General features: G+C 39.4%; 1 protein-coding gene across 1 annotated transcript; it reads left to right on the forward strand.

Moving 5' to 3' along the window:
• Positions 1-2,208: 2,208 nt before the first annotated feature.
• LOC104574591 (WD repeat and coiled-coil-containing protein) lies at positions 2,209-15,360 on the forward strand. The gene is made up of 3 exons (XM_010221848.2): positions 2,209-4,128; positions 12,270-12,390; positions 15,194-15,360. The coding sequence occupies exons 1-3, from the start codon at positions 2,209-2,211 to the stop codon at positions 15,358-15,360; spliced, it is 2,208 nt and encodes a 735-aa protein (XP_010220150.2).
• The last annotated feature ends 1,899 nt before the right edge of the window (positions 15,361-17,259 follow it).

The following is a 17,259-nucleotide window of genomic DNA, read 5'->3' on the forward strand; positions in this document are numbered from 1 at the left end:
AGACAGCCAAGCAGTTAACCAGCGTTAATTGAAAGCAAACCAAAAATATCTTATACTGACTTTACAAATTCGTGGAGCTGCTGGGATTGTATTTGAAAATAATTTCAGTATTTATTCATTACTATGCATAAGAAAAGACGTCTCCACATATGACAGAATAATCCTGTTGCCCCTTTGTGGAAGAACAGAATTGTCCAAGTTCCTAGTCTAACAGCTATGGCAGTGCAGCATCTTCAGTGTGACCTGAGCACCTGTGTCTGTAATCTGCAAAGTAAAATTAGTAAAAAGTAGTTAGTAATTAGTAGTTTGCCTCCGAGCATAGAAAAAGACCAAAAAAAATCACAAATCTTGTATAGGAAGTGATCTTCTAGCCTGTATATTTAGCATTTTAATTTTCATCTGTTCCAATCATCACTGTTTTGATGAAGGCACTGTCTTTGATGAAGGTAAAATAGTTTTGATTTTAAATGAAATAATGAAATAATCTACATGAAATAATCTTCATGAAATAATCTACAAGAAACAAGTAGTTGTGAAGGAGGATATGATATGAGTACATTACACAAATCTGGGAGTTACTTGGTAGTGCTTACCATCCTCAATAAATATACCTCAAAAGAGGATACTAAAAAATTTCTTACAACAGTGGTTGAACAGCCTTGAGGAAAAGGCCTGCTATTCCCAGGTACTGCTATAATATACATATGGGGTATAAATCAGTAAAGATGCAGGATGCCTACAGTTAAGTCTTACATCTTTAAACATGCTTATACTTATCCTTTGAAGGCCTTTTCTGCCCAGATGAAATTTATCCACATTAGTGTGTAAACAGCAAAAGACACAAGGTTCATAAAGATGCACAAGGGTAGAAAGGAGATCCCAGCAAACAAAAATTATAAAACGATGCTGAGGATGGGATTAAGTTGCCTAGTTATTGGCATCTAATGCCATTTTAGGTAGCCTAGGGGTTACCTAGGGCTGCCTTCCTTGTTACCCGCTGCTCTTTCTGGCTGCTATAGGAACATGCCACTATGTTTCTGTAAGTTTTATGCTGTGTCTGCCAGACCTGTATGGATATCTCAGATATCCTAGTGTGTTTATTGTAATAATGTTTGTTTATAGCTAAGCACCCTGAATATTCATTTTCAGTGATATCCAGACTGTGCCCAAACAAACCCCAGAAAAGGATGTGCTGAGGAGGGCAGAATGAAGACACCCAAGGTTTTCCATTGAACCAGCTCCGGTCCTGAAACAACAAGAGCTGAAGCAACTTGGTGTGTCCGCACACTGCCACACTGTTACCTCTGTTATTTGTGGGGTTTACTATTTCAGGGATCTTTGCATAATTTTATCATCATCAGAGTTTGGGAAAACTTTGGCTTCCTCTTTGCAATTTGGACTATAGGCTCTATGATGAGGAAACAGCCCTCTGCCAGAGGTGGCTGGGAAGCCAAAGAAAGAATTCAATATATACTTGCAGCTGGGAAATCTGACCCAGTAAAACGAACTCTAGTCAGCTGCGTGTGCTTCCAGAATATTTTGCTTTTTTTAAATCTTATCTTCTTTCATTCTCCCTTAAGTAGTGACAGAATAGAGTATGATTTCCCTTTCCGACTTTCCTTTCAGTATTCACTTAGGTTCTTGTATCTTTGAAAGGTGCTGTCCATCAAAGATTGCAATCTGCCTTGTACAGTTCTCGGATATGTTTAAATCTTCTTTTACCCTTCAAAGGCTGGGCTGAGAGAAGTGTCAGGTCATTATTTCAGGCTGTAGCTTAATACCCAGGCTTGACAGCAAATGATCTCTCTGCTACGTTCACCAAAGAAGACCTTCATTCACCGAAGGTCAAGGTATTAGCGTGTTATTTTTAAATATACTCCCAGCAGCAAAGAGTTAAAAATAGCCTTCTACGAAAATGCACAGTAATTAGTTAAACCTTGTTAGCTATCACATGAGGATGGTAACTCCTCCCAGGGAAGACACTGCAAAAGCAGCTTTCAAATGGATTTAGACCTAAAAGAGCAGCTGCAGGTTGACTAAGAGGGAGCTCACAGTTCAGGCTCTTGGAGTAACAGCAGAAAAAAACAGTTTGATTCTGGGAAGGAAGGGAAGGAACCCAAAAACATTTTTTCCTCAGCATGATCTGCAAGTGAATTGCATGGCTTCTCTCCTTTGGAATAATCACCAATAGACAGAAAGCTTAAAAAGATGGAGCTGGGAAAGGCGAAACTGCTGAGAACTGGCCTTAACGCTTTGTATCAGGCCATCCACCCCGTGCACGGAATTGCCTGGACGGATGGGAAGCAAGTGGTGCTGACTGCTCTCTACTACCACCACGGAGAACTAAAGTTTGGAGACTCGAGTGTCGTCGGGCAATTTGAACATGTGCATGGGCTTTACTGGGGCCCGTCCTGCTCTCCAGAGATCCCAGCGTTGCTGGCTGTCCAGCACAAGAAGCACGTTAGCATTTGGCAGCTGGGCTACAGCACTGCGGAGAAGAGCAAACCCCTGATTTCCCAGACCTGCGAGGTCGGGGAGCCATTCCCACTGCTTTCCCAGGGCTGCGTGTGGCATCCAAAGAAGGAGGTGCTGGCGGTGCTCACGAAAAGAGATGCTTCAGTCCTGCACACTGTTCGTTCTGACAACACCAGGGTTAAAGCAGATATCAAGAGCAGTGGGCTTATCCACTGTGCCTGCTGGACTAAGGATGGCAACCGTTTAGTAGTTGCTATAGGCAGTGCCCTCCATTCCTATATATGGGATGATGCACAGAAAGCTCTAAATGCCTGCTCCTTCTGCCCAGTATTTGATGTGGGAGGTTATATCTGTGCTATAGAAGCCACGCTGGATTTCCAAATTGCTGTAGCTACTGAGCTGCCTTTAGATAAGCTCTGTGGTTTGAATGCAGGCATTGCCTTTGACGTGCCATCGGGTGCTGAAACCGGTTCTTTACTCTCACAGTCTGCTCTGGTGCTTGGTGACGAGGAATTCTCCATGGACCTGCGAAGGAAGTCTACGGATTCAGACAGATCACTCACCGTGGATTCGGTAGCATCTTCTTCGTCGGGTCCTGTGGATTTGACCAATATGCTTGCAAACCATCGGAAGTCTGACCCCGGGCCTCTGATTACTCTGAAACGCAAGGACTACACAGCGACAAATGGTCAGGATTCCTCCTACCTGATCTTGGTGACTTTTGAGAGGAAGGTCACCACCACCAGGAAAGTCACTATCCCAGGCATTGTGGTTCCTGATATAATGGCTTTTGATCTTCGAGCTCAGATTGTTGCTGTAGCCTCTAACACTTCCAATATTGTTCTGGTGTACTCAGTAACCTCTTCTTGCATGCCTCATATTCAACAAATCCAGCTGGACAAAAATGAAAGGCCAAAGGGCTTATGCTTTTTGACTGATAAACTCCTCCTGGTTCTGATTGGAAAACAAAAATTCCCCGAGCCTTGTCTCATTCCATCCTCGAGTTCAGACCGGTACGTAATGCGCTTAGTGATCAAAGAACTGATGTTTGAAGAAGATTCTTCAGCATTGCCCGCAACTAACCAGAATATGTTTTATAACTACGAATCCTCTGTGAATATCCCTGGAAAAAGAAAGTTCTTTGAAAATCTAGCCACAGAAGACCCAGCTCAAAGCAGGGAGCTGCTCATGCCACGAAGCACAGTTATTCAGTCTCCCAGTGGCAGGAGAAGACTCATAGAAGTAAAGAGCCCTAGTTATGAGCAGAGCTCCTCATCAAGCGTGAGTGACCAGGATGAAAAAAGGCTCCCAGGTGACCCCTCGCTCGCCTTGGAACCCTTGGATGCTGAACCTATGAATCGCTCCGTGGCTCTTCTTGGCTTCAGGACACCTACCCGGCTTTCCAACAGACCAACTTCTCCTAAAGTGCAGTTCAGCGTGATCCAAGAAGCACCGAGTTCTTCTAAAAATAACAATTTGCCAAGTGAAAGAGGAATGAGTCACATATCTAAGAATCTAGAGAGACTTTGTGGGAGCTTCAGTGAATTACAGCTGAGTCTTTCTGAACTAACAGATTTCACTAAAAACGGGAGGAAGATGTCTCCAGCCTATCCATGCTCAGAGGAACCGCCTGTTGTTCACATCACTCACCAGGTAACTTTTCATCAACTCAGAAATGTTATTATCAGGCACTGAAATTAAAAAAAAAACTTATTAAAAAAACTTATTTATTTTTAAATCATGAGGATGCAGCTTAATTCTTATTAACCAATTAGAAATGTAATCAGAATTTACATCAGTTTAATTTTAAAAAGTATTAGAATTTATTATTGCAACAATATCTAAGGACTATGTGGGTAATTTATGGGATTCTTCACATGGGAGATCTGGGTCTGTTCTTCTTTCTTTGATTGTGCCCAGCTGTCTTGGGTACTTGCCAATGCTGTGTGTATGTAGTAAAGAAGAGTTGGGTGGTAGAGCAGCCATCCTCATCAGCAACCTGATAACTTCCAATCCAAGCTCCAATCCTAAGTTTGGAGATCCTAAAGGCGGAGGAGCTCATGAAGACTGAATCAAAGTACTGAATCTCGACCTCCAGAAATCTCAAATGGGGGTGATATGAAGTTGGCTCATTTCTATTGCCACTCTTCACACAACTGGATGTTATCATTTTGAAAAAACAAGTATTACTATTTCAAATTTTCTGAAAAAAAAAGCCAAAATGTAATTATTTCATTAAATAGGTAAATGTCAAATCATCATCCTTATTTTGGCAAAAGTACCATTGACAGCAGTAAGAATTTCAACTGACTAAATAATACAGGCCGGGCAACTATTTATTACTCTTATTCTGCTACGAGCAGTAATCCTAAATATTTTAACGATAATATTTTTGGTCATGGTGGTGCTGCTGATGAAGCTGAGGTCCCTTTGAGGACATAGGTGCCAATAATAAATGTATTCTTATCTACTGCTCTTTAAGTACCATTTTGTCAAATCGATGCACTTTATTACAGTGATGATGGGGTTGGACTAGATGACCTCTAGAGGTCCCTTCCAACCTTAAGCATTCTACGATTCTATGATTCTATGATGCTGATGTATGTATGTCTCAATCCCATTTGACTCACATACAACAGTGACTTTCTTTTATTTTAAAGGGATCCACATATGCACATTTAAGCACCCCTCTCAAAACATTCATTAAGAGAATCGTGACTGAATTCAAATGTACTCATCACTTTTTAGCAATTGTTTACTTGGCATTTTAGCAGATTTTAGTATGTTAGGCACTCTGGATATAAGCAAAGCTTTTGATCTGCAGTAGCCAATAATTTAACTTGAATATATTATACAAATTCTGCTGGAAAAAAAACCCACAAACATATGTGTCCATTTTAAATAACTTAGGATTTTATTTGCCAAAAAATAAATTCTTGTGTTCTACAGCTAGTCCAAAGTAATTCTGATTTCTTAACATAAATCAACTCATTTATTTATCAAGGAGCCCTGTCTGTGGAATTCTATTGGATTAACCTTTCCAAAGAGTAGTTCTGAGCGTGATACCTAACATTAATCGCAGATCTGAAAGTCACTCTGCACATGTTTGCTTGCACAAGCAGTAAGAATTAATTTTCCTGCTTTTTTTTTTCTCTTTGGAAACAAACAAAATTTAGTGCTTATAAAATGTTGCCAGACCAACTGCATTTGGGAGGAATAAATAAGGAAGTCTCTTATTTATACAAGCAGGTTGGTTTCACACAGAGCAAGCAGAGAGCAACTCTAGTACCACATTTTAATGGTGACATTTTATGTCTTTCAAGCACATGTAGCTCTCTTGTGAAAGTCTCCCATCTAATGCCTTGCATAGGCCAGCCCTGCCTCTGAAATCTAACAGCATCACAGCTGGATGCCAAAAAATAATGAAAAATAGACTGATGACCAAAAGGCCTCCAGACAGACAGGGAAATATTTATTTCTTGGGCAGCTAATAATTTGCTCAGAAAATATTTGCTTTGATTAGTCTCGATTCAGGCATCTGAACCTTGGTCCTGCTTCAGGAGGTGATTAGCGCTGTGTGAGCTCGGGAACCAGCTGGGCTCTGTGTTCCAGGCAGCCTGTGTCCACAGTGCAAAAAGGCAGGAAATAGGTTTATTGCCTTCTGATTTAAATTTCGGCCAGGATGAAAAAAAGCATGTTTCCAAACTTCAGGAACACTGCAGTCCAGTCAATAATCTGGCCTTTAGATCTGGCAGCTTTTCGTGCCAAGTGTGTGTCTTCTTAATATTTGTATAGCCCCCAGCACAACAGAGGCTCAGTCTTGACTGAGAAATCTCCTCTACTATAAAAAATAAAAACGAGCAATGCTGCATAACCATATCCACACATTAAAAGCATAAAAGGAAAGTTTAAGCCATTAGAGCTAAAGATGCAGCAATAATTAATGGTCGATTATGAACTCTGCTGTGCAGAAATATTATTTACATACATAAAATTTCCAGTTGTGTTTAGAAAGCCATAATATAAAGCAGAATGTAAATTACTTAAGAATTCATAACACCTATTTACTAAATAATCTTCAAAACCTTTATTATGTTAGTTCTAACCCACCAAGTCACGTCCATGCAGTCCTATCAGAATTTATATTCTTTGCATCCCGTAGTCATAAAAGAAAAACACGATCACTCACGCTCTGAAAATGTCACTGCACTATCACTTGTGTAATAGCATTCAGACACCAGAGGTGACTTGATCATTCAACCCTGAAAAGCAAATATTATTGCTCTTTCCTCACATACAGGCTGGCGATTCAGGGTAGTGTGGGAGGGCAGACAGACAGACACAATAAGCAGGTATTATTTAACGAGAGAAAAGAAGGAGGTGAAAATCTGTCACAGGTTTGTTTCTGTTTTATTTTGAAAAAAAAAAAAGATATTTTTATCATTGTTTTCCCCCAGAAAAGAAACAGCTGCAGAATATTCAAACAAGTCCCATTCAAAAGCTAATTGCAGTGGAAATAAAGCCAATCGAGACTGGAAATTAATGGCATTTAGGCAGACCTCTTTAGGAAGAACGAGATTCATCTTAATTCGAAGAGCATCTTCAAATCCCTCCTTGTCCTGCTCACAAGCAGGGTGATGTCAGCAGTCTGTGTCCCTGACAGCATACATTGTATAATTCAACAGGAAATAAATACATTTTCAGCAATTAGCCATGATTTCTTTTTCTTAACACTCACCAATAACTGTATACAGTCTGTATTTTTATCGCATCTTCATACAATTTATCATAGGGAAGTTTATTGCCAAGGTCAGCTATACAATAAACAATCTTTTACAGAGAGGTGGGAGAAGAATAGAAAGGATCAAAACATATATTTTTGGAATAAAAGTACATAGAATAAAGGAGGCTGGGGGTGCACTAAAGCCTAAATGGCAGCCTAAAATGGGCAAGGAGATGAGGATAAACCAGGCTGTAATGATCAGCTGTAATAAGTCCATGAACCTTCTTGAAATCCAAATGTCAAGTCAATTTTGACTTGGTTTGAGCAAGGGAACAGAAGTCATGAAAATGACAGAAGAGGAAGGTGATGCCACTGCTCCCTGGAGTGAGAAACTAGTCAGGCATCCTGAAGTTTAGAAGGAAGAGATTTAGGATGACCATAAAAGAAAGATGTAGTCGAGACAAGATGTGACTGATTCGTGCTTGGCACTTTGAGCAAAGGTTGCGGGATCCTCTCTGGATAAATTCTGACCATGTTCTAAAATTGATCGGATAAGCAGAGCTTGCAGGGGACTGTGGGATCTTCTCCTGGACCAGATGACTTGGTTGTTAGACCAGCACAAGAGTAATGGAACATGAAATGTTAAAGATGAATCCAGGATTTCATACCTTGCAAAGGATGCAAAGATGGGAGTTAAAAATACATCCCAGTCATAGAGATAACGGAAGCACAACCGTGGAGGAAAGAAAATCTCCCATTACAGGGCGTCTGAAACTTTAGTTGTACAACTCCAGAGGGATGGCCAGGGGTAGATACCTCTTTTCTCACTGTCTTCTAGGCCACATCCCTATGTCTGCATAATTTCCCAGTTTTCTCTCCTCGCATTAATGAATATGGTTGTGAGGCAAAAGTAGACTGATGAAGAGGTATCAAAGCTGAAACTACCACTGCAGCACAACTCCAACAGCTGAAATCAAGAACTAAAAAAATGAAAATAAAGATGTAGGCAATACAGACCTATTTGTCTTACATTCCACAGATGTGACAGACTAAGCAGCATCTTTCCTTCATCAAAGAATAGATTATTCACACAAAAGATGTGAAGAATATTTCAAATAACTATAATTCAGCACATCACTTGAAATGGTGCCACAGGGGAGATTATTTATTTAACTGCTGAGAATAGGGATTAATAGAAGAAATATAAAGATGGTTGTTAGCTAAAGGAAGGATAGTAAATGGTTATGCTAAAATAAAAGGAGATGGAGGAAATTTATTAGTGGATTTTCCCATGAAAGACCTTCAGGGTAACGCAAAAATTTCATTAAAGATTTGATGAGATAAAATCTGCTTATGACACCAAGTCAGTAGTATTTTCAATGGAGGATATCACACATGTAATTTGATGATCTTAACATCTAGAATAATAAAAATGGATTTAAAAATGAACTAATATGAAGTGCATAGTCATATATTTCAGGATTATTAGCACGAATTTCTGTTATATACTGGATATTGATTAGCTGAAAATAACTGAGGAAGACAAAGACCTGCATGTGCTAAGTGACTACAAGCCTATGAATCAGAAATGTGATAGTTATTACAAGAAGGGCAGTCTTTGGATATGTCAGTGAGGTGTGTACAGTACGAAGTACACAGTGAGGTGTGTACAGCAGTGAGGCCTCCTCTGGAACATGTTTTGCAATTGTAGTCATCCATGTGCAAAGAAGATATATTCAGACTGCAGTGAATCCCTAACCCAGGGTTAGAAAGAATATTTTTGAGTTGTAACATATTCTGTTTTACCTCTCTGTTTCATCAATCATGAAATTTAAGTTGATGAAGACGATCTTAGCATCCAGGCAAGTGTGGGCAGTGCATGAGGAAATGCAAGATTAGCAGGGAGAACGGGTCAAGAGGCAGAACTGGCTGACTGCTCGGTGGGGTTCAAAGCAGAGAGAAAACACACGTTGATTTATTGCACGCACATATGGCGTGTGGCAGCTACTCCAGGAACCTCTTCTGCTTTAGTAAATTATTTTCTTCCCACATATTTCTGTTTTCCAAAACACGAGGTTTGAAAGACAGTTTGGCAACACTGAGATTGGCTGGAGACAGCCCAGCAGACCCTTTGCAGGCTATAAACCCTGACCAAGGGGCAGGCTGACACTGCTGAAGGAAAACAGCTCTTGAATTGATGGCTTGTTGCTGTTGGTTTTTTGCTGAGGGAGAACTGGACCTGACACATTGCAGGAAGTTGGCTAAGGAAACTTGCTCTGAAAACATCCATTCAAGAACGTCAAAATGCATTTGTTTCTTCTACACGCTCTTAGTCCACTGATAAACTTTGTTTTAGAGTAAAACAACTAATATTAACGGCTTTTAAACAGAATTGCAAGCCCTCTGGATGCCATTTGAGACAAATAGTAAAAGCAGTGATACATATTTTAGGAAAAGCTAAAGTTAGACTTTACTGGAAAAAAAATGGTCTTTGGGTCAAGATATGAAAATGGGAAGGTGAGATTTTGGTTGCATTTCAAACTCTGCCACAAATTATCTACATGAGCTTGAGTAAATATCGTAATTCTCCTGTGTCGGGGTTTTATCATTTGTAAAAAGGGAATAATAACAATTACCTATCTCTGAAGAAGGTAAGGGTTTAAATCAGTTAATATTATGATACGATGCAAATATATTCTTCAAAGAGAAGGCATGTTAACATCATCTAATCATTCAACAAAACCAGGCAAAACATAAGATTAAAACAGAGAAATATTCTTGACTTGACAGAATTTGCCAGCATACAAAAATAAAAGGCAAAGATGATCAATTTTATCATTATAAACTGGGAGAATGATTTGATATGAATGCTCAGATATGCTGAAAGATGAACAATTCTGAGATTGGAGCTCTGGGGTTTGTACTTGAAAACCTGTAAAATCATATGTTAGGATAAAAAAGAGATACCACATAATTTTGTATAATAACACAAAAATTGTTTTCCTTCTAATGGCAGTTATGATAATAAATTGCATGGCTAAGTAGAAAACATACTAGAACATGCATTCTTAAAATATATTCCCATTTGACTGATTTGAAATCAATAGAGGCACAGTTTGATTGCTTTTTTTTCCCCAGATTTTGGGGGACTGAAGCAAATCTATACGAAAAAAAACAACGAACCTTTCCAGTCAAGGCAATCAATGTGCCTGTCTCGGTTACAGTCGACCATGGTTTATAACTCATTAACAGAGGTGGATTTTTTGAGTAAACCCTGTTATTTCAACCTGCATTCAAGAAAAATGAAGCAGTTGTGAGATTTATTAATAAGCAGCAACAAAAAATATATGCACTGATATTTGTACAGGCAAATTGCATCTTTGGAATGTAAATGCAAAGCACATGCCCATTGCTGAAAATTCAGCCCATTGAGTTTTAAGTGTACTTATGTTCAGCAGAGTAGCACTATATAATTTGAAAAGACCTAAAAGAAACCCAAAACTCTGGTAAGCTACAACTTATAAAAGTTACTATAGATTTATGATTAAGAATATGATATTTCTCTGATGCATTCCTTAGATATTTCTCTTTATTACACAGTGACAATTTTCTGGCTGTTTTGAACAAGGAAATAATGAGAAAACCTCTGAAGTTGGGTGAAGTTTTTAATTGTGAGCTCTTTTTATGGCCTTATATCTTAAAACTATCATAATACGTAATTGAATAATTATCAGCTATGGACTTTTATCTGCATAGCGAGTTTAGAATACAGAAAATTACTTTCACAACAGTTGGTAGACATTCTGACTCAGAGAATCCCATGTGGTTACATTCAATGAGCTTACATTCAATGTATGGAAAAAATAAAAGTGATTATTTGGTTTAGAAAGGGTGCTGCATGTTCACTGAGGGGCTGACAAGAGCCATAAAGGTAGCATTATTAGAAATAAAGAGGAGTATTAAAAGAGATTAAGAGACATGTAGTTAGCCAAAGGTTAATGAACTTGTAGAATAGTTTATTGAGCACAGAAATAGAAGATGCAGTGTGAATCGACTCAATAACAACGTATATGTTAGAAAGAGATATCCAGGGGTACCCAGTAAACAGAGAAAAGGAAGGACCAAAATGGGAGCTGGGATGACTTCTATTCCACTCGGTCTAAAATGTTAACTGGGTCCATTCTGAATGTACAAAATTGCATTGTCTATGGAATTGGATACATAGTCTGTTAATTAAATTAGCAAATATGTTTTATCTGGAGATACTACAAAAAGAAGTGATGTCAAAAGCAAAAAAAAACATAGGAACTAAACAGGCGGAAAGTATGGAAGGGAAAGAACAACATGAGCTTTCCAGGACAAAAATACAGCAACATGATTTAGAAGAAAATGCTCATTTCACATATATTTAAAGGTGGCACTGAGTCACTGGGAAAGTCCTAATGTCAAAACTCACCTTCAAAGGCCAGTGGATAACAAACTGCAGATGCACATCTGTAGCCATTCCACAACCACATGAACTCGATTCCTAATAAAAATTATTTTGTGGTCTTTGCACTTTGCGGTCATCAGGGTGATGGATCTTTGAGGTGCTAATTCTCAAGGCCAGCTATATGTCATGAAGGATGAGTCTGTCAGCTTTATATTCAAAAGGTTGTATGGGGGAGGTTGTTAATGTCAGGGCGACCTCCAGGGCAGTAAGTCTGTGCAACTCCCTCTCCCTCAAAGAAATCCATAGGATTCCCCAGCTACCTTGTTAGAGCAGCTTTAGAGCCTTGCTGTACAGTCCCCCAGTCGCGTGGGGCTTACCCCAGTCTCATGGGGCTCATGCAGTGCTGAGCTCCAAACGGGAATAAAAAGCCCCATTCCTCTTCATGTGGGACTAGGATACTGTGCCTGGAGTTGCACTGAGTCACGGTGCTGTTTATAAATTCTAGTAAAAAAAGAAAGAAAAAAAACCCAAAGTGAGTAAAGACCTGAAAGGCATAAAAGCCGAAGGAGGGTTAAAGGAACTGAAGTAAACATGCAAGTCTTTAACAAGATCTTTTCTTTTACATATATGCTTTTGCAGAAATGTTTTTCAAATGGAGCAGTTGCTGAAGAAACAAAAGCTGTTCTCCTCTGTGATGGCAAGATCCACCTGAGTTTAGTCCAGAAGCTTTTTGATCTGCCCATTATCGAAATGAAACACGGTATGGTCTTTTTATTTCTGGTATGGCTTTCATGCAAGATTTTTAGAATGACATTGGAGTAATTTGCAGTGGAGTAATTACTCTTTGGTGTAGCAAATGGAGAAATCTAACTTTTCTTGATAACTACTTGGTTTTCTTTGTCCGAAATATGGCCAAGTGTCTTTTGAAATCACTTAAATGTTAAGAAATTGCAGAACTCCCTATTACCAGAGTAATCTGTTAGCTGTCTCTACTGAGTACCCTGTGGTATCTGGAAATAGAAATCGTTTCTTATGAGACCTTTTGGCATTTTGCCTTACCCATCTTTACAAGCACGTCCCACACGTGACAACAAGGAGTAGGCTGGAGAAAAACTCATCCTCAGAATATGGTATCCATGTGTCACATCATAGCATTTCGGATTAGATTAAGATAAACAACGACGCGCAATGTTCTAATTTGCCAGTCTCACATATCTGCCACCCACCACTGCTGTACTTGCAAAAATGAAAGCAGCCAGGGAAATTCTAGCCCCAGACTGGTCTCTGAACTGCCTTGTCCCTGTCTGCCCACATGTACTCACCCCTCAGCAAACACAGAGACTGTTGCTTCTCAATCATATTTCTCTATCGTGCTTCGGATAGTTCTTCTCATCACAGTCTAAGGATATTACGATTTTATGGTATGCATTCCTTCATTCTAATTATGATCTTCTTGCATATTTTCCAGCCCAAAAGGTCCACAAATCCCTCACTGCCTTCCCCTTGTCTTAGCCCTGACAGGCAGAGAGGGACACATTGGCTTAATCGGTACCCTCTGTCTTATGAGGAATGAATTCAACTTTTGGTGAAATCAAAATGAAAAGACTGTGATAACCTAAGCTATAATTTACCAAGTAAAGATGGTTACATAGCAAATTGCTATACAACAAGATTTTTGGTGGAAAAAGAAGTCAGGCTTGGGACATTACAGATGCTGGCAACAGGGACAGTGGGAAAGGGAGAGGGAAAATATGTATTTTCTTATACATATTCTTTCTTCTGCCATTCTTACTCTATTTATGCCTTGCTCTTGCTGAGACCACTGTCTTCCAGTTCTTGATTTAGGAAATATAAATGCCTACAATGAAAAAGGGGGTTAGAATTCAGTATGATGAAGGAGCCTGAGAAAGACTATTTTCAGCCCTATGAAGGGGCTATTTAGTTAGCAGAACATTGCCCTTCGGTTTTGTGCACTGGACTTCAGAGATATTAAAAACACATTGTCTAGGAATCACCCTAACTTGTGCCCTTTCTGATGAATGTGCTGCCAGCCTGTTCAGAACAGAGTCTCTTTGTTGACAGCAAAAGAAACAACTGACTCAGGAGTCCTGCTACAACTGTGCAAAATCATCAGATTCCGGGCAGAGGGAATTATGTAGCTCTTCATTCAGTTCTGCTCAGTAGAGGTTTATATTCCTAAATCTTTCCTTTGCCACAAGGCGTGAATATTAAATTCAATGGTTAAAAATATCTCTCCCATCCCCTAATGCTATATAATTAAAGGGGAGGTAATGAACAATGTGCTTACATTGCAATGGTTAGCATTTTTTTTTCCTTTGAATATACACTTCAGCTTGAATATATTGAAAAAAATAGTCTACAACTATACGCCAAATTCATAGCTAAGGCAAGGCTATTAAAACCGTCAGTTATATGAGCAATGAACTTGGCCTGATCACATGTGTGCTTTAAGTCCAGGACTGTAATACCATTACCTGTACTAAATATAGCCTGTCATATAAAGCCCTAATATTCCTACACAGTGGGAAGTCTCTGTTTTCTGCAGTCATCTGTAATGATTGTGCACTGAGAAGGGCATTACAGTCTGCTCAAGGGTTTTCCACCATTGCAATATTCTATACGATAAACTTCAAAGCTGGTATCACCAACTATGCATAAAATTTCTCCCATTTAAATAGATGGCAATAAAAGTACCAAAAGTGTGGCAGAAGAACATGTTTTACTGATGCGACCAAAAAAGTAATTCCACTGATTTGGGCAGCAGAATTTCCACTTCCAGGCTTTCTGTCTGCAGAATCTGAAATCTGTCCAGATTTAGAAAGAAAGTATTAAGGGTAGGAGATTAAAGATCCATGGTTTAGAATGTCAAGCTTCTTATGATGTAATGGGTGACATGGCAGCATGCAGCAGCTTGTAAAAGTGCTTTGTTAGTTGTATAAGGAGGGGAGATTTACTTTGTCCAGGAAAATATTTTGTTATGACTGGCAAAAATTAAGGAGGGGTTTGAGGGGCCTTCTCCATTTGCTTCTTCCATGTTCTTTTTCAAAACTTTTAGTGGCTTATCTATAAAAAAGAAGAAAAATATCCCAATCTCTCTTCTTCTGTAAATCAACTTGGAAGTACAACTTTTTTTTTTTCCATTTGTCAGGTGAGCTTGAAAAGCTCCTGAACAATCCTGGATTGCCAGTGAAGGGGATGATAACCCTGTTTCTCCCAAGAACGAACTTGGCACAGCCATTTTACTAACTCCAGAACTACACCTTGATACTCAACATAACTTAAGCAATGGCCTAAACACCTCAAGTCCTTTCAAGCCCTTTCCTTTCGTTTCCCTTTGCATTTACACCAAGGTGTGTTTAGCGTGGATTGCCTGCCCTTAATGCCATTAAGGTAATAAGGCTTTAGTGCACAACAAGAAAGCCAGCTCTGCACCTGGGCTGGATGACTTCTTAAAACGAGCTTGTACATTTTATATAACCAGTGCAGGGCACTCATTCCTCTTTTTTTTTTTTTTTTCCTGTTTTTATGCTTACTTGGCACAGGCTCCTCGTGGATTGTGCTCACGGCAGACAGCGACGGCTTTGTGCCCTTAATTTTCAAAGCGACACAGGAGATCCTCATACGGGATGGAAGTGACAGTGCACAAGTCTGCGGAGGTCACTCCTACCAAAAGAGCAGCTCCATGCGGCCACCCAGTCGAGTGACATAATTTCGGAACGAGGGATGCCAGCAACCTTCACAACAAAGAGACCTTCTGCAGTGTCAGCAGCTGAATGACCAGGCAGCTGATTTCAGTACTTTCCATGTATTTTAACTGTCAAATCCGTGGCACAGTTACACAGTAGCTAGATTCTAGGCTCGGCTGAGCCCGCACAGTTTCTTTGGAAGGATCTGACCCAGACTGATGTTTATCTGTTGCTATTAATGGTTATCAGGGGGTGGGAGCGCTGAGACTAGGCTGTGCTTTAACTGCGGGCAGGATGTTCTTGAAGGCACAAGATTATGCTAAAAATTATGCAGTGACAGCACATCTAGCAAGTGCAGGTGTAGGGGCTACACAAAGGTCAAAGAAAATGGGACTGAAGTGCATTTATTAAGAAAAAACTAGGAGGGAAAAAAAAGAAAAACCCCTTTCGGGCTTTCTCTGCTATTCCAGTGGATCCCATGGAAACATACAGTGCTTTCAGAAATGCATAGTTTATACGTGAAAATGATCGGCTATTAAGAAGGCTGCAGCATTGTCTCAGGTCAGCATCTTACCTACCATGTAGATTTATATGTGCATGCAGAAAAGAAATAGAATAACTTGCAAGTAAACTACAGATCAAAGACATTCAATACACATTTCTTTTAGCTAAATGCAAGTGTCTACACTGAACTACAGGTCATCTAACTAACTGAACTAGTAAGACCAGTCAGAAAAACAGCACTTCTAACACATTTCTAAAACTGATCACAGTGAACCATCCCCTAAGTGCCTATTCCTTTCCACTAGCTGCAAAATTAGTTTAAATACAGACATTTGCTCTTAGATAAAACTCATCTTCAGAGACAAGGGGTAGTACAAACCCATGTGAGAAGCAGACAGACACATTCATGGAGATAAAACCATCGTTACTGTGGTGACGAAAGCAGGCACATAAGAAAAGAACTGAATGAACTCCAGACTTTTCTTCTGTAAGTGCAAAGAGTTGGGGCAAGTGTAATGAGCAGCCACATGTTTGAGGCCTGACAGTCCAGACTGATGGATAGGCCTGAAAAGAAAACATGGTAAGGCAGGTTTGCTTCATCCTGTACAGCCATGTAAAGATAAAGTGATGGGACTTATTTAATCTACTATTAAAATTATTATTTTTCATGGTTTGCATTTTGGTTCCTGTGAATACTGCTGCAGAGTTGTTTTCTTCCCTGAGGACAATGGCAAAACTGTTTATAGAGCTCAGATATATTAAAATCTATACTGAAAACACTTCTCTTTTACCAAACCATGACAGAGATGATGTATCTATGATCAAAAGCACTTCATGGGTTTTGGATGTTCTTCGCTAACATCAGCCCTGGGATCCATCCAGAAACCTCTGGAGGAAAAGTTTCAATTCCTGATATAGGTAAGTAATGTCCTTATCCTGCAAACATTTTGCCAGAGACAAAGAAATCATGATTCTGTATTGCCTACAACCTCAGGTACTGGTTATATTGTATACTTGTCTTTTTGCAAAGATCATTTTAAGGGGACAAGAGGAGGCTTCCAGTCTGAAAAAAAAATCCAACTAACCAATCGAAGCCCAACACGTGAGCTTTTCCATATTAACACATCTTACTTTTAACCACTCAGTTAACTGAATTACCTGCTACTTTATATTAAAATTCTGTTCAAAATGTATTTATATTATTACTGCTTTAAAACCGTGGGTTAAGTGTTGCATTCCTTCACTGAAATCTGTCCAAATAATTAAAACTGAAGGGGTAATATAGAGGTTCACAGACCGAGTAGAAGGTAAGGGAGGACGTCACCAGACATATAACATGACCTAAGCCATTTTGAAGCAGAAGATTTGTCTAATCTAACCCATATGTTTGAACAACATCCTTGTGTCTTACGGCAGTA

Source organism: Tinamus guttatus, unplaced genomic scaffold (assembly GCF_059628265.1).
Source record: "Tinamus guttatus ecotype Peru unplaced genomic scaffold, ASM5962826v1 Tinamus_guttatus_pri_ptg000080l, whole genome shotgun sequence".
Taxonomy (NCBI): domain Eukaryota; kingdom Metazoa; phylum Chordata; class Aves; order Tinamiformes; family Tinamidae; genus Tinamus; species Tinamus guttatus.